We start from the raw sequence: 27,213 nt of genomic DNA, 5'->3' as shown, positions 1-27,213 counted from the left end.
TGGGCCTCAGAAACTTCACACCTTGGAGCATGTGGTTTTCCAATGGGGTGGGTCAGCTGTCTTCCCCCCAGGCAAAACCGCCCAGATAGCGAATGTCTACATAAGAAAGAGGACCTCCACAGCGAGAGGGAATGACTCAGCACAGGAAACTGGCGTGTCTGCCTTCTGAGCTCTCATTCCAGAGCCTCCAACCCTGTCTTCCGCTCCCCCAGCTCCAGTCCACTCTGCCCTCCCTCTGCCAGAGCAGAAGGTGAGTGGCTGCACAGGGAATGTTGTGCATTGGCCCTTTAAGAGGGTGCCTGCATGCCCAGCCATCTCTCTTTGGCAGACAGCATCCCTGCTGCTTTCGCAGCCAGATGCTCTGTGGGCACCCTTCCCAGTGTTGGTGCTCTCTGCCATGGTGCCCAGCTTGGGGCTCAGACCCCAGAGTTCTCAGTGGCAGCCCTCCACAGCCGTGACACCGCTGAGGATCTTCAGCTGCTGTCTGTGGGCCCGGGCCAGCCCTTTCGCGCCTCCGCCCCTCCTGCCAGTCTCTGTTGGTCTCCCCTTTCCAGCCTTGGTTCTCTCCAGCGAGTCTTCAGTTGATTGCTCAGGAAGTTTTTCTGTATGTTAGTTGTAATTCCAGTTTGGTCATGGGAGCCCGTCCATGCGACATCCACTTACTCTGCCGCCATCTAGTATGGTATAACTTTAAAATTATTATCTCCGGCTGGGAAGGCTTTAAGAATATTTAGGGTAATAATATCAGCAGTTTTTTATAGCTGCTTAGTGAAAATCAAGTGTATTCCCAGATGTATTCTGCTATACACGTGAGAAGAATGTGAAAAGAAAAGATGTAATTTTATTTAGCATTTCAATGTACGAATGGGAAAATCCCTCCGTATGTCTGAATCCCTGCACATCCTCCCGCAGGCCCTTCGCACAGACGCACAGCTGCAGGAGCCTGGCTGAGAGCTGGGCCCTTGTTCTGTCGCCCTGGCCTAGCCCAGCTCCTCAGGGATGGCCCTTTGATCTCTGCAGGCCACTAACCCAGTCTCTCCCCTTATTAACTAAAATGCAGATAATAGTGCAAAAACAGGAATGAAGTTACATGAAGATTTTTTTAGAAAGAGTTTTTAAGATAGTATCTGGAAACACACAGATGTAAATTCTCACCAGTAGAGTAAACAGCATCTGCATTTCAAGGAGCCACGGTCTTTGGGAAGGCAGAGATGGGTGAGCATTGAGGAGCTTGCAGCTGAGTCTCATGGGCGTGCTTTACGGTAGACGTTACTTTTAAATGACGAGGAGCACAGAGTTATAAAGAGGTGAAGAGCATGTTCCTGAGCACACAGCGCACTGAGTAACTCCGGAACAATGCACCTTGGGACAGACGTGGGCAGAGGAGAAGAAGGTAATCTGGGGGTCAGAGGGAGGAATGTGAACAGAAGCAGCCACAGGGTAGTTAGTAGGTGGTGAGTCTGGTTTCTGTTTGTTTTGTTACTGGTTTTGCTGTTTGTGATTCAGCTGACTGGCACCCAGGGTTCGCGGGGAGGAGCGGGCAGCAGTGGAGAGGGCGGGCCAGGCTGGGTGGAGTCTGGTTTCTGTGGTTGGCACAAGTCCCTGCAGGGTTTTGCTCGGCATCTGGTAGGGTCGGACCGGACCGTGGGAAAGGGCCCTCGGCACAGGGTGTTTCGGGCCCTGACTCTGCAAGGTGCTGTAGTTGGATGAGTTTCAGTTTAACATTGCTTTGTGGGTGGGTAACTCAGCAGCAGCTCCTCAGCGATCGGGGACAGGAGGAAGGGAGCCACTTCCTGGAGAGGATAGGTGCTGTGGGTGAAGGTGAGGCAAGTATTGCCCACTCAGCCCCTTCATCAGTGGTATGACCTCAAACACTGAAGTTCAATCGAGTACAGGGATTCTGCTGGGGAGAAACGCTCCAAAGCCAGCAGGCGAGCAGTGGACGTTTTGGTTGCCTGAGAGAGAGTGGCTGGTGGAGGTGGTTTAATGAGAGACTTTGCAATAATCGTGGCAGGCAGCAAACAGGAAGGGTCTGTTGGCTGGGAGTGGTGCAGAGCCAGAGCTTGGCATCTGGTGCCCTCCTGGATGTGGAAATCCCAAAGGTGACTGGCCACCTAGGAGAGCGACTCATTACCTGTACGTGCATCATTGAGAAATGTTTGAAAGTATGTTAATTTTCACAGGCGCAAAATCAACATGCAAAAGAAGAGTCCCTTGCTGATGATCTCTTTAGGTAAGTTGAATTTCAGCTTTCTCATGAATCTTAGAGAGATCTATGTAAAATCCAGTTCTATTCATAAAGATTAAGTATTTTTCTTCTTCCTTAGAAATAGAGGCTTCGTCCCTTCACCTAAAGAATGCTTTGTTTTTAACATGTATTTCTTTTTACGACGTGAGCACCTCTTAGTTACTGGATATAGCATCGAAGTTTTGGGTTGACTCCGTTGTACTGTACCCCCAGATATTTAAAATATGTGGGGGGCACTCAGGTCAAAGAAGGCTCCTGAGCTGGGCTCGTAAATTTGCGAGATTTTCAACTGAGTAGCATTATGAATAAATAGGTTTTGAATCAAGATAAGTAAAATACCAGACCATTAGTTGAATTTTAATTGGCACAAGTATAAAAACAAGAGGCTGGATTAGAATTTCAAAGTAGGTTCTTGTGAGAGATTTAGCAGAGTTATAAGGGGCAATTATAATTTAATTCTGATTTAACATTATTTCAGCATCTTACAGGCCCAACAAACCTTATAATTCACTTTCAAATACTCATATAATACTATATTGTATGTAGATACTTGTTAGCGGAGAATAACATTTTCCCAAACTTATTTAAAGGCAAATGAAGAAGGTAATCTATTTTTGAGTCTGTTTTACAGCAAATTTGATTTTTTAATTTCATTATTGACAATATGAATCATTGGTCAGCATGCTGACAGTGCTCATTTCTCATAAGTAGTCAAAGGAGCCAGCCTGCTGCCCAGCTGCATTTGTTTAATTGCTGTAGTAGAAAATGTTGTGAAGTAATGTTATTTTAGGCTCACTTTGCTCTTTTGTGCAAATAGTATATTTTAATTGGGGGTGGGGAGAAAGTGTTTGAAGCTATGCTAGAAGTGTAAACACATTTATTTTTAAACTGTTGTTTCTGTTAATTATTTAAATGCTTTTATAGATTACTTTTTGTTGATGATGCTTTATTTTTACCAAATATTAATGAAAGCAGCATCAAAATGATCAATGAAAGTAAAAATGTCAGTGCTTAATACCTGATGCTAAGGATAAAACTGGCATTCTCATTCTGTTCGGTAACGTGTGACTATTTTGAAGACCCTTTAAAAGTGAAAGAAATGCCATCATTTATCTAAATATTATTTAACCGATTTCTTTCTTTGCAGATACAATCCTAACATAAAAAGGAGAAGATAGATAACCGAGGTTGTTATGAAGAAGACATGGAAAAACATTTCCTGCCCACATTACTTCCTGTTTCCTCTGGATTCAGGGGTTCAAGTTACAAATGCTCTCTAGCCTGAATTTGTTAAATAAAATGCATAAAACTCCATTTATTTTGTGTGACAAGTAGTATGGTTTGTTGTTACTGAGCTGGATGTTCCTCTGCTTTAAGTTAGTTGTGTTTTTTTTAAATAAATTTTTATTACAGTTGTTCCTCTTTTTCCCCCATAGCTCCCCTCCACCCAGTTTCCACCCCATCCCTTGCCCTTACCCCCGCATTGTCCTCATCCATAGGTGTACGATTTTTGTCCAGTCTCTTCCCATACCTCCCACACTCCCTTCCCCCCGAGAATTGTCAGTCCACTCCCTTTCCATGCCCCTGATTCTATTCTATTCACCAGTTTATTCTGTTCATCAGATTTTTTATTCACTTGATTTTTAGATTCACTTGTTGATAGATATGTATTTGTTGTTCATAATTTTTATCTTTACCTTTTTCTTCTTCTTCTCTTAAAGAATACCTTTCAGCATTTCATATAATACTGGTTTGGTGGTGATGACCTCCTTTAGCTTTTTTTTATCGGTGAAGATCTTTATCTGACCTTCGATTCTAAATGATAGCTCTGCTGGGTAGAGTAGTCTTGGTTGTAGGTTCTTGCTGTTCATCACTTTGACTATTTCTTGCCACTCCCGTCTGGCCTGCATAGTTTCTGTTGAGAAATCAGCTGACAGTCGTATGGGTACTCCCTTGTAGGTAACTGTTTTTCTCTTGCTGCTTTTAATATTCTTTGTCTTTTGCCCTTGGCATTTTAATTATGATGTGTATTGGTGTGGTCCTCTTTGGGTTCCTTTTGTTTGGGGTTCTGTGCACTTTCTGGACTTGTAAGTCTATTTCTTTCGCCAGGTAGGGGAATTTTCTGTCTTTATTTCTTCAAATAGATTTTTAATATCTTGCTCTCTCTTCTTCTGGCACCCCTATAATTCGGATATTGGTATGCTTGAAGTTCTCCCAGAGGCTCCTTACACTATCTTCATATTTTTTGATTCTTTTTTCTTTTCCGGTTGGGTGTTTTTTGCTTTTTTGTATTTCAAATCTTTGACTTGATTCTTGGGATCCTCTAGTCTGCTGTTGGATCTCTGTATATTATTCTTTATTTCAGTCATTGTATGCTTAATTTCTAATTGGTCCTTTTTCATATCCTTGAGGGTCTCTCTATATTTCTCGGAGGTTTCTAGAAGATTCTTGAGTAACCTTATAACTATGGTTTTGAACTCTATATCCAGTAGTTTGCTTTTCTCCATTTCTATCATTTGTGACCTGTTTCTTTGTCTCTGCAATTTGGCTGCTTCCCTGTGTTGATAGAGTGGCTTTGTGTGCTAAGTGTCCTATAGGGCCCAGTGGCTCAGCCTCCCTAATTACCTGAGGTGGACACTCTTGGTGCACCCCTTTGTGGGCTGTGTGCACAGTCTTGTTGTAGTTAAGCCTTGATTGCTGTTGGTATCACTGGGAGGAACTGACCTCCAGGCCAATTGGCTGTGAGGATCAGCTATGTCTACGATGGGAGAACATCTGTGCTGGAGACACCCTTATGGGGCAAGACTTGCTTCAGTGGGGCTTTGGTGTTGAGTCTGCCACCCGAGTGTGTCTCTTATGGACGTATAGAGTTGTAATCTGGATGGTCTCACTCTTACCACTGGGTACACTGGCTCTTGGATCTCCAAGGAGGTGCAAAGTCAGCCACTGCCTGAGGCCACCCAGCAGTAGCTACAGAGAGATCTGCAGATTTCTCCTTTTTGTTTGGGGTTTGGAGGTGCCCTGATGAGGCCCAGCTGTGAAGCAACGCAAGCTGCTGTCCAGCCTTGGGCCTTCTTTTGGAGGCTCTGGGGCTCTCTGACCCAGCTGCAGTTTGACAGGTTTTTAGGCGGAGAAAGGACAGGCCATTAGTATGCAAAAGCCTCTGCGCACAGCTTGGGTGGGGTTGTAAATTGGGTGTGGCGGGGTCTCAGGGAATCACCAGGGTGGAGCAAACAGCAATGGCTGCCCATCAGCCCTGCCCTGAAGAGGCCCCTGGGTCTGTGTCCCGCGGCACCATGCAGGAACAATGATCGCTGCAAGCACCTCTGAGAGAAAGCCGCCCTCGCGTTCCGGCCCAATGCCAGACAGTCCAGTTTCTCCCCATATGAGTCTGGGTCCCCCAGAGTCTCTCCCGGAACTGGAATTCAGAGCAGTTGGGAGCTTGTATCTCCCTCCTGATTGAAAAAGACAACAGCACACCCAGCTGCCAGCCCCTTTCTCGTGCACCTATCTCCAGACTTCCGCACTTCACTTCCGCACCTCCTTCCGGACTCGGTGCACTTTTCTCTTTCCTTGTAGTTGTGTAATTTCCACTCAGCCAGCCTTCCTGTGGTTCTGGGTGATATTTGTTTTGTCTTTTAGATATAGTTTTAATATGGTTGTGTGAGGCAGCAAGTTCAGGAGTTTACCTATGCCGCCATCTTGGTTGTCAGTGTTTAAATTAGTTTTTGTAAAGTACAAATGGTAAGAGATGACTATCTCATCTCTTACAGTAATTTTTTTCCATTTTTCAATTTAGTTTTATTATTGAGTAGTTTATTAGTCACAGTTCATAATTCTAAAAAAATAAAAGGGTAAGGATTAAAAAGACTCCCTTCCACCACTGTGCCAGCTATTGGTTCCTCAGAAAAAATATACAATACTCATTTCTTTTGGGTCGCAAAAGAACTCTTGGCCCAGAAAGAAACTCACTACAGACTGATTCATTTGCCTCTCAGCATAACCATTATTGCTTGTCTCATTTTTGGTTGTTATAAGTGTATTTCTAGTAGCACATGATCTCACTCATCTAGGGGAAATGATGAACAACATAGACTGATGAACAAGAACAGACCCAGAGACAAGGAGGCATCGATTGGACTGTCGGGCCTCAGAGGGAGGGTAGGGGAGGGTGGGGGTAGGGGGGAGAGATCAACCAAAGGACTTGTGTGCATGCATATGAGCCTAACCAGTGGTTAAGGACAACAGGGGGGTGGAGGCATGCGTGGGGAGGGGTGTGGGATGGGAATGGGGGGATGAGGACAAATATGTGATACCTTAATAAAGAAATTAAAAAAAAACCAACTCATTTCTTATGTCTTTCCAGAGATTTTAACACCTATTCAGATTTCCATGCATATTGTCTTTCAATACTTTCCTACAAAACGATGGCCTAACATGTCCAGTGTTCTGCACCTTGCTCCTCCCACTGCATGGATTGGAAGGCTGTGGGTATATCAGAACGATGGCTTTCTTTTCCATTATGCAGGAGTCGTTCCTGAGCCGATGGCCGGAGAGGTGACTGCAGGTGAGGCTGTCACCACACATTCTAGTCCTGGAGACTGGAGACGGAGACTTCCTCATGCTTGTGGATGCATCTCACAGGAGGGAGACCTGTTTGTGGTTTTACCGAGCTGGGCGTCCCTCTGCTTTGAGACCTAGTTTTTGTAAAGTACAAATGGTAAGATTGCCTTCTTTCTACTTTGAAGGGACATGGTAAGAAAAAAAAAATGAATGTCTTTGCTTTCAAGGTTTGTAATGTAAGAACTTAGCCGCACCTAGAATTACGGTACAGTCCTTTTATCCATCTGAGGGTCGGTGCACATGTCCCAGGAAGTACAACAGGGTTTTGATGCTCACTGAAAGCTTCCTGAGGTCACATCCGTTCTGACACTTCACAAGCCTACCTTCGTAGGTGTTAGAGCACAGCCTGGAAAATGACCCCAAAATTACTTTGTGCCATTGCTGGGTCTTCATGGAAGATGGGTAAGAGCAAACTTTTGAGTCAAGGGGATGTTAACAGTTCTTAGCCTTGCCTAGAAACCATCTGTATAACAAAGTCATTTCAATTTAGAAGTGACATTAAGAAAGACATCCAACCCAATTCATTCAGTGCTCGAAAGAACAGGCCAGCCAGAGTGCTCAAACCAGTGTTCTCAGGATGGTGCACACTTTCCAGCAGAGGTAGCACTCATATGGAAAGTTACCATAATAAACGAAAGCTGCATCTCATCGTTTCTAAAACCATTAAACTTAAATCAGACATGACAGTTATAAAAAATACAAGAGTTCATCAGTTTATCTGAAACAGCTAGTTGTAGAGGCAAGTATGTTCTAAATAGATTTTAAGGTGAATTATGATCCTATGAGCACATAACATTGCAAAAAGATGGACAGAAAAATACTAACACTTTAGTCCATTTTCTGATATTAAGAAAAAATAGAATTAGGTATTCAATAAACACATTCCACATGAAATAAATTCTACCAAAAAAGAGAAAAAGACTAGAGAAAGACTGAGAAATTGTTTGCTATGGAGAACTTCAGAGGACTTTTTGTCTAACACTAAAATTCTGGGGATTTGTATGGAAATACGAACATTAAGCACATCTAAATAAATAAGTGAAGATAAAGCATACAGTTCAGTAAGTAACCTTAGAAATTCGTCATCTGTGAACAAATTTCAAAGTAATCTTGGGAATGGAAGACAAGTTTTAACCTTATTTTCAACTTTTAGTCTTTAATAATTATGGCAGTACCCAAATGGTATAACAATATTAGAAGAATTTAAACAGAAATTAAGCCAGTGTTCACACAGGAATAAGTAATCCCATTCAAAATTTACTGAATTGCAAATTATTATGTTAGTTAAGTAGAGAATAAATATCCAAAAAATACCTTGGCAAGTTCCTGGATATCTAAGTGTATGCCAACATTATTGAACTGTTTAAAGTATTAGCAGCTAAGAATGTGAAGTATTTGTCAATTTTTCAATAATAAAAAATATTTTTAAAAGATCAGCATATTTGATAATAAATTAGATTTATACAATTGTTAATTTCAAAGTAAAGAAAACCTGAGTTGTAAATGCCTCCTATCCCCACCCCACTTCATATCCCATTTTCTTTTAGACCCTTTGTCTCAGCCTTTAACGAGCACACACATTCCTTGAGGATATTGCTGAGACACAGTTTCTGATGCACTAAGTATGGGGAGGGGGCCCGAGCGTCTATGCTTCTAACAAGCTACAGAGCGAGCTGAGGCTGGGCTTTGGACCACCTCTGAGTAGCAAGATGACCCAATATACGGCGAGGACTATTTCTAGCCTAATGACAGTTTGGTTTTATAGATTCAGGCTATGTTTTGGCATCAATCATAACCAAAAATGATCACAAAAAAGTACTTCTTGGAAGAAAAAGAGTATTTTAGTTAAGTGAGAGCTTAAAAGAATACCAAATTGTTGGCATATCTGCCTGACAGTGGCACCTCTGGCACATTACAGCAGTGATTTTTCAACCAGTGTGCTGTAAGAATTTTTTAAATATGCATTACCTATCTAGTCAGGGGCACTGGCCTCTTTTCCTTTAGATTGTCAAATTAAAAAGTGACAACAGTCAACACAATAGCTATTCAGTGTGAATGTCCTGTCTTGAACCATAAATATATAGGACATATAATAGAGTTGCATCTTATTGGTCATGTTGCATAATAAGGTTGAGTCTGATTGGTAGATTCTTGGTACCAGAAATCCTTCCATACAAGTATAGGCACCTGATTTTTTTAAAAGTCACTTTGGAGCCATGGCCAGTGTTGCTCAGTTGTTTTGTGTTAGCCAGTGCACCAGAAGGTAGCAGGTTTGATCCTTGGTCAGGGTGCATGCAGGAGGCCACCTATCGCTGTTTCTCTCTCTCCTCCTCCTCCTCCTCCATCTCTCTTAAAAAAAAAAAAAAAGTTACTGGAGCAAAAAGGGGTAGGTAATTACTATTTATTTTTGTAAATCAAAATTATACCTATTTTTCCCCTGCCGGCATGGCTCAGTGTGGACCTATGAACCAGGAGGTCACAGTTCGATTCCCAGTCAGGGCACATGCCCAGGTTGTGGGCTCAATCTCCAGTATGAGGCATGCAGGAGACAGCTGGTCAATTCTCTCTCATCATTGATATTTCTCTCTCTCTCTCCTGCTCCCTTCCTCTCTGAAATAAATTTTTTTAAAAAGATATTAAAAAATATATCTACCTATGTTTTTGTGAGATCAGCAAAAAATCTGTTTTTTGGTGTGCTACAGAATTTTAGTAATTAGTTTATGTATGCCATGAAATAAAGTTACACCAAGTTCTTGTAACTTTAAAAAATAATTACTATGCCTGAGACTCTCCAGTTAAATCAAGCCAGAAATTCAAGCCAGCACACTGCAAAAAGTTAAAAATCTTTAATGGTGAACTGTCCATATAAATTACTTGTAACCCTGCTTCAAGCTACCCCATCTCCTCCTCCTCTTTCAACAAACAAATGCTTTTTCTTCTGTCTTGCTGCTAAACAGTGTGTAACACCCAGTGCCCCTCCCTTTAAAAATCGAACAAAATTATCTCCAACTAAAGGACCCAATGCAAAAAGATGGGCTTCTTTAACACACTCGTAGGTGTACGCATCTATTTCCACTGGATTACCCTTACAAGTGATTGGGTGGCCCGAGTTGTGGCCCAGGTAACAGCCTTGCTCTTTCAGAAAAGACAGACTGGGGTGAGAACCTATCAGCACTGCTGCTGCAGAAAGTTTAAATATTCTCTTCAGCCCAGAGACACTCTGGAGGACGCACTTCATGTCCGACGTAAAGGAACGCACACGGTGCTCGGGAAAGCTGGTGTAAGCAGGTAGAGGGCTGGAGTCCGCAGAAGGTGACTGCGTGCACATCATGTGATAGACCTTGTGGTATTCTGGGTACAGCTTTTTGGGAAGCTGCTTGAAAATTAAACTTGGATCAGTTACTCGTCTGCGAAATGCATGGATCACAGGGATGTTGTTGTTGTAAGCACACAGTACTGCGTCCGCTGCAGTGAGCCCAGAGCCTACAATTAGCACTGGGTCCGCTTTGCCCCGCAACTTCCCTTTGCTCACAGCCGCTCCAAACTCAGGCAGGGAATGAAACACAAAAGGGGAATCTTCCCCTTCCACCTCCAGACGGGCAGGAGAGTCCGATGTTCCCGTGGCCAGAACCACATTCTCAGCAAAGAGACCGAAGGGAACATGGGAACCATCTGCTACTCGCTGATAGCCCCGGATCTCCCAGTTTCTCTTGATAAACTTGGACTTCTCCATCTGCAAATGCTGTGCTGGAATAGCTCCATCCTGGCCACCATCCTCCTCCCGGTCTCTGTAGAGTCTCGACACAGAGGTAATGTAAGTGTTTTCTCTGAAGTTCTTCTGAAGACCCATGACTTTCACATAATGTTTATAGTAGCGAGCTACTTCCTCTGGCAGGACTCGATCCCCTTTTAGGTTCCTGGAAAGGGAAAAGGAAAACATCCTATGAGAACAGGACTTTGTTTCTGTGATTATTACTTCTCCATCAGTAAGCTATTACATCTTTTAAATTCCCCTGACCTGTCTTAGCTGTCCATGACCCTAACCCTTACAAAGAAAGAAAACTTTTTAGTTAAAAAGAGGAAGCCTCCTGGGGTAGAGACTAGGCAATGCATGCCTGCTTCTCCACTGTATCTTCTCAGATTGGCTGCTTTTACCAATAAACAAAGGGATTAAAATGTGGATATGTGATCATTAGACTCCTTTACAGTCTATGTTACAATAGTAATCTAAATAATTCAGTTTATAGCTCTACTATTTAGTCTTTGTTCTGTACTCTAAGTCAGCAATTTTCAACTGGTATTATCCCCAAATTTTTAAAATATGCAGTACCCGACTATTTAGTCAGGGGCACTGACCTCTTCCCTTAGGTTGTCAAATAAAAAAAAATTTAAAAAATGACAGCAGCCAACACAACAACAGCCAGTTGATGTGAATGAATCAAAATTATACCCTTTTTTTCAGATCAGCAAAACATATTTTTGGTGTGCCACAAAATTTTAGTAATTAGTTTATGTGTGCCATGAGATAAAAAGGGTTGAAAATCACTGCTGTAAGTACAGACTAACTTAATTACAATTGTTGAGGTAGTACAGGTCTAACTGTAATACATAGATATATTTGTTAAAGATAATATATACCACTCTGACACAATTTTTAGTAAGGTGCTTTCTATTTTCCTAATGACCAAAAATAAGTCAGATCAGTTTTCTGTAAATAAAATTAGCTTACATCTAAGTAAATAATATGACATTTCTGTTTTTTCTTACTCAGATAAATAAAATATTTTTATGAAAAAGTACATTAGTACATCTTTCGTTTTCCACTTGGAATTTAAAGCAATGGGCATTAGCACCCCTAACCACTGTGCCCCAATTAGAGATAAATAGCAGGAAAAACAAACCAAATCACTTCACATAATTCATTATAACTTGTTTTTGGAAAAAGTTAATAAAAACAGTCTTCTTAAAGTTTAATAATTATAGTAATTAAGATTTAAAGCGTATTAACTTTTGATTTTTACAGAAACTCTATGTAGTAGTTACTACTATGATCTCCACTTTACAGACTAGGAAATTGACAACTAATTTGTGTGACCAGGGTTACATCAGGTTATAGAGTCAATCTCTAGAGATCTAAGAGTCTTCCTTCTTTTAACGCGATGCAAAGGCAGGAACTAAAGGTGATAGTAATTCTGTACTGAATAATCCCCACTTCAGAAGGACAAACACTCTGGTACAGAGTCATGAATATCCTTCCTTACCCACATAACAAAGCAAAGACTGTTGAACAGTCTTATTTACTGACCTATGAAAATCAGGAACTTGTACAACTTGCCTGATTTTGCAACTTTACATGTCAAATCCATATACAATTCTTTTTTAAAAACCCAAAAGGAATATTTGATAGGTTTAATTTCAATTACACAATGCTGGTCTAAATTTGCTCTCCTTAAATCTTGTCAAATGAAGGATAATTTCTGTGGATTAACATAGATTCTATGAAGCAAGAAGTCACGCATTCAAATGGTACAGCCCTGTTCTAACAAAAGTTAAGTAACTTCCTGCTTTCATTTGCAGGAATGAAATGTTTTCGTGAGCAGTCAAATTAGATAGATTCTCTGAATTAGTAATTCCTATTTAATATTACTGTCCTTGAAAACAATAGGGCTTTTCAATTTTTCTTTTTAAATTTTAGGTTCTTTCCCCAAAAATAAATAAACTTGTATTCTTCCAAGTTGAGATTTCTTCTCAGTTACTCAGTAAATATTTCCTACTAAATATTTACCTTAATATCTAAGTAGCCAATCACACCATCAATTCTAGTTTATTCCATCACTCTAAACGATTAATCATATGTACTCCTCTAGTTTGAACGTCAAACACATGTACACATGAACTATGCATACATGAATTTATATATCCACTCATAAAAATAAGTGACTGAGTGTGGAAAGGATATGTGGGTGGATGAGAAAGTAAACGGTGGTTGAACAGGACAGGATAAATCCATGCTTAGCGGAGCAGTCGGAACCCAGCCTAGAGAAAAGCCCCTCCTGACCTGCAGTGCATCGGGGGCAGCGCTGGGGGAACAGCCAGAGTCCCTGCTGCAGAGGCTTCTGACAAGCGTGAGAGACAGACCTCTGTATTATCCAACTAAGACGGCACAGGTGCCTTGACATTTGCTGACACTCTTCCCATTGCAACCAAAGAACGGTGATAGTTTCATCTTTACCTTCGTTTGCTAGTCACCCAGTCTTTAAATTTAAGTCCAGGGAGCTCCATCCAATTTCCAAAGCTGATTGTCAACATGGAGCCTTCCATATTCTATTTGGATAAAAAAATGTGCAATCAAAAAACACATTTAGGTAACATGGGGTTTTTTGTTATTGTTTTTTAACCAAACCTATTTATAAACTTTAAGAGTCTGGATAAGGAGAGCTCAAAGGAGTCCTATATGGTTATATAAATTACCTCTCAAAGTTTATTCCAATAAACTTTCAAATAATACTTTCATCATTTGGTAGTATCTATCTATATACTTCTTTCATACAGTTATACATTTACAGAACAAATTTATAATATTACCCGGTGCCTACACAGTGTTAATAGTTTTGGCCTATAATCAACATGGTAATTCAGATGTAGATATTTTAGTGAAACAAATGGATATTTTCACCTTTTAAACAAAAGGAAAATAGTTCATTAATTTCCAACTTTATTATTTTTTTAAATGTTTTTATTAATTTCAGAGAGAGGAAGGGAGAGGGAGAGAGACAGAAGATGGTAACATCAATGATGAGAGAATCTTTGATCGGCTACCTCCTACTGGGGATCTAACCTGCAACCTGGGCATGTGCCCTGACTGGGAATCGGACCGTGACTTCCTGGTTCATGGGTTGACACTCAACCACTGAGCCATGCCAGCCTGGCAATTTCCACAAAATGTTTTTTCATTTTATTATTATTAACTAGAGGCCTGGTGCACGAAATTCGTGTACGGGGGGGGGGGGGGGAGGGGAGGGGTGTGCCTCAGCCCAGCCTGCACCCTCTCCAATCTGGGACATCCCTCTCACAATCCAGGACTGCTGGCTCCCAACTGCTCGCTTGCCTGCCTTCCTGATTGCCCGTAACCGCTTCTGCCTGCCAGCCTTATCACCCCCTAACCACTCCCCTACCAGCCTGATTGATGCCTAACTGCTCCCCTGCCAGCCTGTTTGCCCCTAACTGCCCTCCCCTGCAGGCCTGGTAACCCCTAACTGCCCACCCCTGCAGGCTTGGTCCCCCCCAACTGCTCTCTCCTGCAGGCCTGGGTCCCTCCCAACTGCTCTTCCCTGCAGGCCTGGTCGCCCCCAACTTCCCTCCTCTGCTGGCTTCGTCACCCCTAACTGCCCTCCCCTGCAGGCTTGATCGCCCCCAACTGCCCTCCCTTGCAGGCCTGATCCCTCCCAACTGCCCTTCCCTGCTGGCCTGATCGCCCACAACTGCCCTCCCTTGCAGGCCTGGTCCCTCCCAACTGCCCTCCCCTGCTGGCCATCTTGTGGTGGCCATCTTGTGTCCACATGGGGGCAGGATCTTTGACCACATGGAGGCAGCCATCTTGTGTGTTGGAGTGATGGTCAATCTGCATATTACTCTTTTATTAGATAGGACAGAGGCCTGGTGCACGGGTGGGGGCCGGCTGGTTTGCCTGAAGGGTGTCCCGGATCAGGGTGGGGGTTCCCTTGGGGCGTGGGGCGGCCTGGGCGAGGGGCCTGTGGTGGTTTGCAGGCCAGCCACGCCCCCTGGCGACCCAAGTGGAGGCCTGGGTATCTGGGGTTTATTTATCTTCTACAATTGAAACTTTGTAGCCTGGAGCGGAGCCATGACTTCTGCTCCCTCTGTGGCGGCAGCCATTTCTGTTGGGACTTATGTATCTTCTATCATTGAAACTTTGTAGCCTTGAGTGGAGGCCTAGGCCGGCAAGGGCAGGCGGAAAGCTTGGCTTCCTCCATTGCCTGGGAAACCCAAGCCTCCCTCCTGCTCTCTGTGGCCGTAGCCATCTTGGTTGGGTTTATTTGCATATTCGCTCCTGATTGGCTGGTGGGCGTGGCTTATGGGTGTAGTGGAGTGATGTTAATTTGCATATTACTCTTTTATTAGATAGGCTAATTTTTTAATGGGCAGCACAACAGCCTCTTCCCCCCCGCCCGAGTCAATTGTAATTAGGAAGTCTAAGCTGGTTCGGCTAAAGCAGCACCTCTTTCTAGAACGAGGAAAAAGCAGCAGTGGTGGCCTGATTAAGAACAGACTCACTGCTAATGCTATGCCAACTTCAAGCTCCCGTGCGTGCCCTCTTTAATTGTTTTGCTCAGTACAATGCAAGAAAGGCCCAAGGGCCACCAGCATCTGTCCCAGTGTCCTCAATGACCTCTTTTACTAATTCTCTAAGCTATGGCTTCTTTTCCCTTAACTCTCTCGCCCATGTCTACAGCTGGCATTGGCAATGGCCAACATTTTCAGAACGCTTGTTAAGTGCTAGGCCTTATGAAGCTAATTTGTGACACATCACCAAGGGAGAGAATGCAGCAAGCTGCCACTGCTTTGAGGCAGGTTGGGCCTGGGACATGGATCAGAACCAAGATGGAAAACTAGGACCATCAGAAGGGGAGCTGTTAAGAATTTATTATATGTCAGAAGTTATCTGCAGCCACATAATCATCTCATCTTGAACTCAAAAACCTTAAAGCACTGTATTCGACTTTCTGTCAACAATCTCTTAATTTTATTCCCACTGCACCAGTTCTTCCAGTTGGTTGCAAGACCTAGTCACTTGGTCTGTTCACTGTTCTCCCAATCAGCTTTTTTTTTTTCCATATGCAACCTATATGCCATGATGCCTGCAGTCATGGAGACAGTATATCAAGGGGCACTGTAGGAGCATACAGAAAGAGGCTATTTCTTCAAGGACACAAACAGAATTTGTGGGATGCACTGTTAGAAAGAGAGACTATTCTAGGCAGAATAAGCAAGCTATGTGACTGTTCAATAAAAAACTCACCTGTTAATCCTTTTCAGGGTGCAGAAAAGGATTAATAGGCTCAGACTGCATTAGCCCTGCACATTACTAAGAAAGATCTGTGTTCAGAACTGGCCCTTGGCCACCTCCTGGGAGACATCCTCTGACCCATGGAATAGTCCACCTGATGAGTGTTTTCTGCATGCCAGAGCCTGGGCCATGACGCACCAGTGGGCTGTGCACATTTACCCTAACATGGGATTATGGTGAACACAGCTGTTTGCTCTGGGAGGCATGGACCAGTCAGAGGCCAATCACATGGGAGCTGCTGGCTTGCATGGCTGACCCCCCACAAAATCCCTGGACACCAAGGCGTGGATGAGCATCCCTAATTGGCTCCCACTTGATAAATTAAATGTAAACAACTTTTAGATATAACGTTACACTAGTAATAGGAATACTAGAGGCCCAGTGCACGAATTCATTCACCAGTGGGGTCCCTAGGCCTTGCCTGCGGGATCAGGCCGAAACTGGCTCTCCGACATCCCCTGAGGGGTCCTGGATTGTGAGAGGGTTCAGGCCAGGCTGAGGGACCCCATCAGTGCACAATCGGGGCCAGGGAGGGATGCAGGAGGTTGGCCAGCCGGGGAGGGACTGTGGGAGGCCTCCAGGGCGTGTCCAGCCTGTCACACTCAGTCCCTATCAGCCAGACCCCAGCAGCAAGCTAACCTACCAGTCGGGAGTGTCTGCTCCCTGGTGGTCAGTTCACATTATAGCAACTGGTCGACCAGTCAACTGTCTGCCTCCTGGTGGTCAGTGCACATCATAGCAAGCAGTTGAGCGGCCTTAGCATATCATTAGCATATTACACTTTGATTGGTTGAACAGACAACCAGACACTTAGCACATTAGGCTTTTATTATATAGAAGGATCCAACTGAAGTCTATACATAAAATTTGATATTTAATGTTAACATTTTCATGAAGTCTGTAGTTCATAACATAGCAAATTTATTTTATTTATACAACAAATGAGCATTCTCAGCACACTAGATACTATATTGGCTGCTAAGGACAGCGTAGACAATTATTAGTTGCTGCCTCTAATGAAATGTACTGACTCTTAATGTTATCAGTTCTCTCGCTAAGCTTCTGCTATGGACTAAACTGTGCCACCTCCAAATTCCAAGGGAAACTCTAACACCCAGTGTGAAGATATTTGCAGGTGGAGCCTTTCGGAGGTCATTAGGCCTAAGATGAGGTCACATGGGGGGGGAAGACAGATCATGCCATCACTGCCATGTGAGGACACAGCAAGAAAGCAGCTGTCTGCAAACCAGGAAAAGAGCCCTCACCACAAAGTGAGTACACTGGCACCTTGATCCTGGTCATCGCAGCTTCCAAACTGTGAGAAATAGTGTCTGTTGTTTAAGCCACCTGGTCTATGGTAGTTTGTTAAAGCAGCTCAAGCAAGCTAATACAAGTTTATTCTTCTACATTTTTCACTAAAGATCCTGAAAATATAGAGAAATAATGGATATTGGTATGAAATAGTGTGTGGAATTTTGTAAATTCTAAAATAAATAAGTAAAAGTACTTTGACTATGAAATGTTAAAATATTTTCTATATCTACATTAATAAAAGAGAAATATGCAAATTGACCGTACCTCCACAATGACCACCAGCCAATCAGGAGTGGGTATGCAAATTAACCCAACAAAGATGGCAGGTTAATTTGCATGCGCAGGCACGAGTGAAGACTGAAGACTGAAGAGTCTTGGCTTCTCCCCTGCGGCTGGAGTGGAGAAGACTAGCCTCGAGGCTTGGCTTCTCCACTGCAGCTGGAGCGAAGGCCTGGGTCCTGGGTGCCAGAGGAAACCGGTGCCGGCAGCCAGGGGAAGGAAGGCCTATTGCACGAATCTTCATGCAACGGGCCTCTAGTAAATCTTATAAAATGATATAGAAAAAGTGCTTATTCTAAGAATATAAGTAATCAAATTTGGCTTAACTTCTAGTAATTACCCACATTAAATTAATTAGGATTAAAACTCCAGATAAAAATTCAGTTAATATATATAACATTATATCATAATGTTTAAGAATCAAAATTGTCTTATTAATAAGATCTATATAATAGCTCAGACTGAAATGCTAAGAAAATTGTATACTCACATGCCAAGCTCCACCAGGTGGGCCTTTACCAAGAACTAAGTGAGGGATATAATGATGTTGTTCTAATTTCCAATGCAAAACAGATGGATAATCCTTCCCAAAGTCAGCATCTGGATGAAGGAGTGTGTCAAAGAGTACTGCAACTGGATTGGTTGATCGGCCTTCAAGGCCCTCAGACAAGTATTCTAAGTCCTGAATGAATTTAAAAAAAAAAAAAAAAAAAAAAGGTGGCAGATAGAGTTTGAAAAAAGAAAAACACAAACTACTACTATCATAACAAAAGTGAAGGCAATTACTCTAACCCAGCATTTCCCAGAGAGTAATTTCCCAATGCTGCACAACATTGGTGTCCCTTGAGATCTTAACAGAGTCTTTGGTCAAATATGGGAAAGGTTAGGTCTCAACAAATCTAATCTGATCCTTTTACTGCAAAATTTGAAGATGACTTTAACATGCTAATATGCCTTCATATGTCTACAGTGACACTGCAGTAATAAAAGGCAGCCCTTTCCAAACTCATTTGAGCATACAGCACCTATTAAAACTTTATCAAGAAATCATATGGGAAATTCTACTCTTATCAAATCAGGAAAATAAATAAAAGTAAGCAGAATGTATTTACAAATCTAAAATTAAAATGATAGAAAGTGTTATTAGAAGAAAGGATTTTCAATTAAACACAATGCTTATATAAGCTGAACTAATCTTGTTTCAGTATAAAAAAATTAAAAGGATTGAAGTAATACCTGATCAACGAGGGAAAGATGTCTTGCTTCTTGTAGTTTACTCTGTAAGATTGTATTTGGATGTATTGCTTCTGATGATAAATATGGTCGGTAGCCTGATAACATATAAGAAAGGCAGATCCCTGAGGGTCCATTTCCTATTTAAAAAAAGAGAAGGTGGAGAGGGTATGTCACGCACCACACGCCTCTTCCCTGGCTTTCCTCCTCCTTCACACATGGCTTTTTCCTCACCAATTCTGCCTTCTCTAAACTCTGAAAACCAAGTGTTCACAAGACTGACTTTTGCCTTCACTCCTGGTTTTTGTGGGGAGTCTCATCTACTCAAAGCTTCAACTCTCTACGCTACTGATTCCCACAATTAGATATCTAGGCTGACCTCTTCCCCAGAAATATACTTCACATTTCCATATGCTACTTCTTTACACCACCTGACAGGCCCACTAACAACTTAACCAAAATGCATTCAAAGCAAATCCTTGCGTCCCTTCATTAGCTGCCCTCTCCTCCTACACACCCTCCTTCTCCACATATGGCACGAGCAAAACCCTAAGCTACTTAGCTTCTGGTTCTACACAGATGTTGTCATCTATATCCATTCGGTTGTCTTTGCTTTTCTCCCGTATTTTCACTCAGAAGGCAAGTCTCCCCCTACTTCTCCTCCTCAAGTTCACCTGCTCCAAAACTATTCCACACTCAGATGGTTTTGGTAACACATGGTCTTCAGCATGTTGCTTCCTCTATTTTAAAGGCCTTAACTGCTTGTTGCTGACTACCCAGTATTCTCTACGTTCTAGTCTCAACCATCTTTCCAGTCCCATCTCCTAAGGCTGCCTTCCATGTTTTATATGCTTTAACTAAAACTAAACTGTATTTGTCATTGAAATATTTCCATTTCCATAGTTCCCTTAGTCTGGGTTTGCTACCTCTCTATTATCTACATCCATCAAAAATTGAATCCAACGGGGAACAAAAACCCTATTCTTCGCCTAATATTTTATCCCAAATAAGCTCACAGATGTAAATATGAAAAGTAAAATCATAAGAATATTAGTAAAGTGGGTGATACTTCTATTTATAATGCTGGAGTGGGAAGCTTTTAAGCATAACATACAACTCAAAAGACACAAAGTAAAGTAAACCTTTTGCCTTCATACAAATTATTAACAACTGACAAGTAGTGGGAATTAAGATCTGAGGAAAAGAGCTAATTTCCTTGAATCAAAAAGAGACAAAACTGAAGAAGAGAAGTCATGATAACATCAACAGCTATAGAAAAAGCATCTGACAAAACCCAACACCTATTCATGATAAAAACTCTCAGCAAACTACAGAGAGAGGGGAATTTCCTCAGCTTGAAAAGAATTATCTACCAAAAGCCTACAGCTAACACCATACTCAGTGGTGAGAAATTAGGTGCTTTCCCTCTAAGATCAACAACAGGACAAGGATGTCTCTTCATACCATTCCTATTCAACAGACATCTTGATGGATATCCTAGGTAATGCTGTAAAGACAAGAAAAGGAAACTCTGTGGCCCAAGTCAAGTACCCACTGAGTCCCACAGAATAAGTGCTCTGTGGCCTTGGAGCTCAGGAGGAAAGAAGGAAGTTCCCTATGTTCTGGAAACTTTCAGGATGCTCCCAACAAGGAAAAGGCCTGTGACATGCCCAGCAAGAACACGAGAGAGTGAAATGGAACAATTCCTAAACCTGAGTCACATCTCCTTCCCTGAGTAGCTTGTTAAAATACAGATGGCCAGCCCAGCTGGCGTGGCTCAGTGGTTGAGTGTCAACCTAGGAACCAGGAGGTCACAGTTGATTCCTGGTCAGGGCACATACTCGGGTTATGGGCTCAATCCCTAGTGTGTGGTGTGCAGGAGGTAGCCAATCAATGATTCTCTCTCATCACTGATATTTCTATCTCTCCCTCTCCCTTCCTCTCTGAAATCAATAAAAAATACAGATGGCCAAGCCGTAACCCCAGTGCAGCTTCAGAAGAGCTGGGGTGAAAGCCCAGACATCTGTGTGGTTAACCAGCTAAGCAAGAAAAATTTTAAAAAAGACAAGAAAAGGAAATAAAAGTATACAGATTGGGGAGGAATAAAACTCTCTTTGTTCACAATGCCATGATTATCTATGTAGAAAATCCCAAAGAATTGAAAAAACCTCCTGGAACTAACAGGCAATTATACCAAGGTTGCAAGAGATACAGAAGGCAGTTACTTTCCTATATATCAGCAATGACAAGCGGAACTTGAAATGCAATGCACAACACTGCTTATATTTGCACAGAAAAGAAAAATACTTGGATATAAATCTAGAACAACACATTTAAGATCTATATGAGGAAAACCACAAAACTGATGAAAGAAATTAAAACATATCTAAACAGATGAAAAGATAGTACATGCTTGTGAATAGGAAGACTCAATCTTGTTAAGATGTCAGTTCTTCCCAACTTAAACTACAGATTTAATGAATCCAAATCAAAATCCCCAGCAAGTTACTCTGTGGATATGGCAAACTGGTTCTAAAGTTTAAGCGGAAATGTGGAAAATCCAGAATAGCCAGCACAATATAGAACAAAATAAAGACTGAAACCATCCAAATTCAAGTCTTGCTGTAAAACTGGTCAACAACACAGTGTAGAAAAAAATAAAAGGACAAAATCAATGTAATACAATAGAGAACCCAGCGATCTTCACAAGGATAGTCAACATATTTTTGACAAGAAAGCAAAGGCAATCCAATGGTTGTTAAGTCTTTTCAATAAATGGTACTAAAACAAGTGTACATCCACATATCAAGATATAAATCTGGATATTAACCTTACTAGAGGCCTGGTGCACAAAATTCGTGCACAGGTAGGGTCCTTAGGCCTGGCTGGCAATCAGAGCCGATCGGGGCTTTCTGGCTGCCGGCTGGGGCCTCCCTTTCCTGACTGTTGGCTGCCGGCCAGGTCCTCCCTTCCCTGGCTGCTGGCCGGGGCCTCAATGGACTCAAAACAGATCACAGATGTAAATATAAGATGCAAAATAATGAAACTTCTAGAAGATAACAGGAGTAAATCTAGATGACCTTTGGTTTTGGTGATGAATTTTAATGAGTTTTTAAAAACTAAGCATAGTCTTACCAGGTGACCCAGCAATTAAATTCCTTGGTTTTTACCCAAATGAGTTGAAAACTTAATGGCCATGCAAAAATCTTCATGTTTATAGCAGCTTTACTCATAATTGTCAAAAATTGGAAGCAATGAAGATGTCATTCAATTAGTGAATGGATAAACAAATTGTGAAACATCCATACAATAGAAAATCAATACATACATTAAGGAAATTTGCTCTTTACTAGTATCTATGCTCAGGCTGGTGGTGCTACTGCCAAAAGTAATACATTAGGTTAAGCTACACTCATTGGCTAGCTGAGGCCACACAGAAATAGATTGTTTGGGGGGAGTGAGGTGGGCAGGTACGGAGGAAGGTGGTTTTTCCTGACTTTCCTATAGCCAAGCTAGAACAAGCCAGGGTTCCTTGACTCCCAAGATATCAAGGATGGAAACTAGGGTGGATGTAAGTTGGAAAATGGTACACGAGGTACGATCTTAAAGAATATCCTGGATGAGAAACAGTGCAGAAACGCCTTCATCCTCTGCCCTAGAGGGGAATCTGTATAGAACTATAGTGCTCCCTTCCTCCCTTCCTCCCTTCCTCCCTTCCCTGAGTGTCCGACATTCTGGTTAGAGGAGAGGGCTTTTCTCTCTTTCCCACTGACTTTGAAACAAAATATGGGTTGTCTTCATTACCAGGACACTCATAAAATCACCACAACTGATAGTATCTAATGTAATAATAGAGGAATATACAAATTAGCCGGGACGCTGTAATGTCACGACCGATCTACTAGCGGTAGAGAGCTACCAGCAGCAGTGGGCGGGGTGCCCAGCTGAGGCAAGCAGCAGCGAGCTACTCACACACGGATTCGTGCGCAGGGCTACTAGTTTTAAAATAATAGAGTAATATCAATCCTTAATGAATGGATGCTGTCTGCATTCTAATATAGGACCTCAATCAGGTAAATCATTTACTCTCTCCAAAGATTTGGTTATTGGTTGTTTTAAGATATTAAACCTAACAATACTTTTCAATAAAATCCCAAGAACTTGTAACTATGTAACTGTAAGTGTATAAAAGTAGTAAGGATCGTAACTAATTTTAAGAGATATAATGCAGTAACTTACCTATTACTACCACAGGCAAAGTCACTGATGAATCTTCAAGTAAAGAAGTTTCTTCAACTAAGGGCATTGCTTTAACTTTTCGCCCCAAATTATCACCAAAATATTGAACTAAGGAATTATAAATCTCTCCTTCGGTTTCAGTGTCACCATAGTTTCTTTTTAAAAACAAACATGGAACAAAAACAAGAGATATATAGTTAATATAGCCTTTATAAAAATCTCTCTTTGTTCAGATTTTATTTAAGCACCAAAAAAATTCCATAGTTCCATAAAAGGAGAAAATCCTTCCGATTAATGCTTTCAAATCAGTAGCTTAGCTACATGTCAACCTACACCATTTTGAATGTCAGAATTCCTAAATAGCTGCTAATGTCTCTTTATAGGCAAGTCCTACATAAGACAAGTCCCACATAAGAAGCTATCTTTAAAATGACCAAAGACGCAGGATTATGTGGAGATTTTTAATTTTCTGAGATCGCGTAGGAGTTGATAGTTTTATACTTTTCTTTCATTAATAGAAAGTACATTAGAGGCAGTATATTTAAAACAAAATAGTCACACCTAATATTTTAAGGAAAAGTTACTGTACTTATATTGTGTGTTTTGGTAAAAGAAATTAGGTTTGTACATTTTTTTCTCAAAGAGATACTGAAATATGGAAAGATCTTAGTGCTGATTTCCAATCTACCTTCTTTCCCAACTGCCTTCCTAGAAACTAGTGTTAGCGTTCTGACATGCTCATTCAATAAATGGACTAATGTTAAACATCTTTCCATGTGCTTATTAGCCATTTATATGAATTTTAATGAGTTTTTAAAAATAATTTTACTTTCTTTGGAGAAAAGAACGTATGGGCAAATAATTTTACTTTCTTTGGAGAAAGTAAAATTATTTCCCCACTTTCAAATTGGGTTCTTTTTTTATTGTTGAGCTTTAAAAATTCTTTATATAAGACTCTTTTCAGATATATGATTTACAAATATTTTCTTCCATTCTGTGTTGCCTATTCACTTTCTTTATGTTGTCTTTTTAATCACAAAAGTTTTACATTTTGATCAAGTTCAATTTATTTTTCTTTTGTTGCTATGCATTTGGTGTTATATCTAAGAAACCAATATTTAATCCAAAGTCACAAAAATTTACTCCAATGCTTTCTTCTACAAGTTTTATAATTCTAATTCTTACATTTAGGTTTTTCATTCATTTTAAGTTAGTTTTTGGATATGGTGTGAGGTAGGAGTCCAACTTCACTATTTTGCTTGTGGATATTTGCCCTAGCACCATTTGTAGAAGAGACCGTTATTTCCCCTTTGTCTCACGATCCCATGGAAAACCAAGTGGCCACAGATTTATTCCTGGCTCTCGATTTTTGGCCGAGTTCTGTGCAATTCCATATACTTTTCGGGGGGGGGGGGGGGGGGGAGTTAGGCAGCTAGAATTTTGATAGGATTGCACTGACTTTGTAGATCAATTGAGAAATACAGCCATCTTAAGTACAGGGTGGGGCCAAAACAGGTTTACAGTTGTTTATATGGTAAATAATATAACTAATAAATAATACAAGAATAAACTTTTGAGTACCTTACTGTAAACCTATTTTTGCCCCATCCTGTATATTAAGATTTTCAATCCCCACATGGGACTCCTTTTCATTTACTTAGGCCTTCTTTAGATATTCTCAGAGATGTTTTGTGGTTTTAAGTGTACAAGTCTTCCATTTCCTTTTGTTAAAATTACTCCGATTTCATTCTTTCGGATGTTGGTAGGAATGGAATAAACTATAGCTGCTGGTGGAGGGCCTGGCCTTCAATATATAAAAACTGCTGCACCTGTGAAACGCAGTCTGGGTGCGAGAGTGCTCGTGGTTCTGAGGAAATGAGCACAAGCAGCACCCCAGAAATGTGCAACAGCTGTAACGCGGTATGCAGCAGTTGTGATTCCCAGTGGCGACAAAGTCACAATATTACTGTGGTTTGTTGCTGTGATTCATAAGTGAGTATTAGATTTTGGGTGCGAAAGTTCTGTGGCACCAAGCTTTCTTCACACCCACGTTCAGGGCCACCTACACTCTACCTGTGGTCCGACTGTAAACTCCTGAGCGCTCCGCATTTGACAGTGTCCCGTGGCGTTCCGGCCCTCGGGTACGAGAGGCGAGGTGCCCGCGCCCCAGGGAGACCAGGGCGCCGCCCGTCCCCTTCCTCAGCCGCCCGGCCCGGCCCTGCTCTCCGGACCCACGGCCTCAGGGGCGCCTCCGGCCGCCGGAGCCAGGTCGCACCCCGAAAACGTGGTGCCTGCCGCCCTCACCCAGTGACTGAGTTTACTGGGTGTTTCACGCCGAGATAAAAAACCCTCCCCGGAACTCTGCAGCTGGGCAGCGCCGGGAGCCGCCTGCGGGCTGAGCCCGTGACCGTGGCCCGGGCCGCGGGGCTGCGAGCCGAGGGGAGGCCGCGGGGGGAGGGGAGGCGCCGCCCGCCCGGCCCGGCTCCCGCCCGCCCGCCCCCGCCCCCCGCTCTCCCCGCGGGAAGTCACCTGAAATGCCCGGCCAGGGAGCAGCGGCAGCACCACACGGGCATGGAGCGCGGGCCCCGCCGCCGCCGCCTCCCCGGCGGGGCCGCCCGGCGGGGTCGAGGGTCGAGGGTCGGGGGTCGCGGTGCCCGGAAGCCACGGCAGAGCGGCCGGCGAGGCTGGGCGCCGGGGGTCGGACGCAGCTTCCGCTCCCGCGGCGGACCCGACGCGGAGGGGACGCTCCCGACGCCGCGGACGGCGGGGCGGTGCCTCCTCGCAGGTGCGGGGCCCGCGATTGGCGCGGCCGGGCCGGGGGCGGGGCCTCGGGCGCTGAGAGGAGGCAGGCCCCGCCCCCCGCTCGCCTCTCGCCTGGGCGCCGCCTTCCTGCGGAGCTCTCCGCCCGGGGCGCTGGGCTGCGGCACCGCCCGTCGCTGCTCGGACCGGGTGGCCTCGGGGAGACTGGGGGCGGGGCCTCGGGGAGGGGGTCTCGGGTGGTCGCGGGGTGACGGGCGGGGCGGAGCGGGCCGCGGGGGGCCCTTTGGTGGCCGGGTTGGGGAGGGTCCGGGTGTGTGAGGGCGCAGGGGCCCGGATGACGCCGACCCCGGGCTCTCACGCGGGGCTCCCCCCCCCCCCTCAGTCGCCTCGCCCTCAGGGTGCAGACCCGGAGGGTGTCCTCTCCCGTCGTCCCTCAGGGCCCAGCCTCGCGCCCCGACCGAGAGACGTGCGCAGCCCTCGGGTCGGGCGGTGCCGGGGGGCTGCCTGGCCTCCCGGAGCCCCTCTGGGGAGCTGGCTGGGCCGCTTAGCCTCCAGACCCGGGAGACACTGCACCCTGAGAGCAGTGACCCGTGGAAAGCACACGTCGCTCCTCCGCAGGGGGCCCAGTCGGTGGGTGTCTGGTTGGTGGGAGCATCCAAAGGTTGCGGGTTTGCCCTGGCCAATGTGGGTGGGTGGAGGGTCCGCTGAGCACCCAAGGGTCCAGGGTTCGATTCCTAGCCTAGGGCACGAACCCGGGTTGCAGGTTAGCTCCTTGCCCCAGGTTGTGGTGCATTTGGGAGGCAATGGGTGATGTTTCTCTCTCCCTCCCTTCCACTCTCTCTGAAAAGCAGTGGAAAAATACCCTCAGGTGAGAATTTAAAAAAAGAGTTGCAGTTCTGACTGGTGTGGTTCAGTGGTTGAGTGTTGATCTATGAACCTGGAGGTCACCCTTTGATTCCTGGTCAGGGCACATGCCAGGGCTGCGGGCTTGGTCCCCAGTAGGGGGCGTGTAGGAGGCAGCCAATCAATGTTTCTCTCTCATTATTGTTTCAATCTCCCTCTCCCTCTCTAAAAAAAGTAAATAAATAAAGGTACATTTTTTTAAAAATTAAAAATTTAAATTAAAAATAAAAGGGTTGCTGGTTTCACCCCAGGTTGGAGCTCCTAGGGGAGGCAGCAGGTGCATATTTCTCTCTCAAGTCAATCAAAACAAATCCTCGGAGAGGATTAAAGAATAAGTGAATATCCCTGGCTGTTGTGACTCCTGTGCACCAAAAGGTTGCCAGTTTGCTTCCCAGTGGGGGCACACGGGGAGCATGTGGAAAGCAGTGATGTTCTGCTCTCACATCCATGTTTTTCTCTCTTCCCTTCTCCCTTCCTCTCACTCTAATTAATTAAGATTAGAAAAGCACATGTACTTCTGCAAGGGCTC

General features: G+C 43.5%; 2 protein-coding genes across 6 annotated transcripts in view; one reads left to right on the top strand and one right to left on the bottom strand.

Annotated features, from left to right (window-relative positions):
- NBN (nibrin) overlaps positions 1 to 3,664 on the top strand; it is a 42,219-nt gene extending 38,555 nt beyond the window's left edge. For all 3 annotated transcript variants that reach the window (XM_079796269.1, XM_079796268.1, XM_079796267.1), the window contains 2 exons: positions 2,184 to 2,233; positions 3,396 to 3,664. In XM_079796269.1, the coding sequence (XP_079652395.1) occupies positions 2,184 to 2,233; positions 3,396 to 3,426 (81 nt within the window). In that variant the 3' untranslated portion in view covers positions 3,427 to 3,664. The remainder of the gene's footprint in view (positions 1 to 2,183; positions 2,234 to 3,395) is intronic.
- A 2,787-nt stretch (positions 3,665 to 6,451) lies between these two features.
- On the bottom strand, positions 6,452 to 25,805 carry OSGIN2 (oxidative stress induced growth inhibitor family member 2). 3 transcript variants are annotated; one of them, XM_079796273.1, is made up of 6 exons: positions 25,088 to 25,476; positions 23,022 to 23,176; positions 18,786 to 18,922; positions 18,040 to 18,231; positions 13,104 to 13,195; positions 6,452 to 10,788 (listed from the first exon to the last, which is right to left on the bottom strand). In XM_079796273.1, the coding sequence occupies exons 2-6, from the start codon at positions 23,086 to 23,088 to the stop codon at positions 9,759 to 9,761; spliced, it is 1,518 nt and encodes a 505-aa protein (XP_079652399.1). In that variant the 5' UTR covers positions 23,089 to 23,176; positions 25,088 to 25,476; the 3' UTR covers positions 6,452 to 9,758. The 3 variants fall into 3 exon arrangements, with proteins under 3 accessions (XP_079652399.1, XP_079652400.1, XP_079652398.1); XM_079796274.1 differs by having other exon boundaries at positions 25,095 to 25,476; XM_079796272.1 differs by lacking the exon at positions 25,088 to 25,476 and adding an exon at positions 25,551 to 25,805 and having other exon boundaries at positions 6,453 to 10,788.
- Positions 25,806 to 27,213: the final 1,408 nt, after the last annotated feature.

The sequence above is a fragment of the Cnephaeus nilssonii genome, assembly GCF_951640355.1.
Source record: "Cnephaeus nilssonii genome assembly, chromosome: 18".
NCBI lineage: Eukaryota > Metazoa > Chordata > Mammalia > Chiroptera > Vespertilionidae > Cnephaeus > Cnephaeus nilssonii.
The sequence above is the reverse complement of the archived record's forward strand: the minus strand, read 5'-3'. Positions and strand labels throughout refer to the sequence as shown.

Bases quoted from the DNA above. Each gene is read 5' to 3' on its own strand.
- OSGIN2 (XM_079796272.1), bottom strand. From the start codon at position 25,594: ATGCCCGTGTGGTGCTGCCGCTGCTCCCTGGCCGGGCATTTCAG. The intron at 18,232-18,785 runs GTATTACTTCAA...AAATTCATTCAG, and splicing joins ATCTTTCCCTCGTTGATCAG to GACTTAGAATACTTGTCTGA. The intron at 10,789-13,103 runs GTAAAGATGAAA...TTCCCTTTCCAG, and splicing joins TGGGTGACTAGCAAACGAAG to GAACCTAAAAGGGGATCGAG.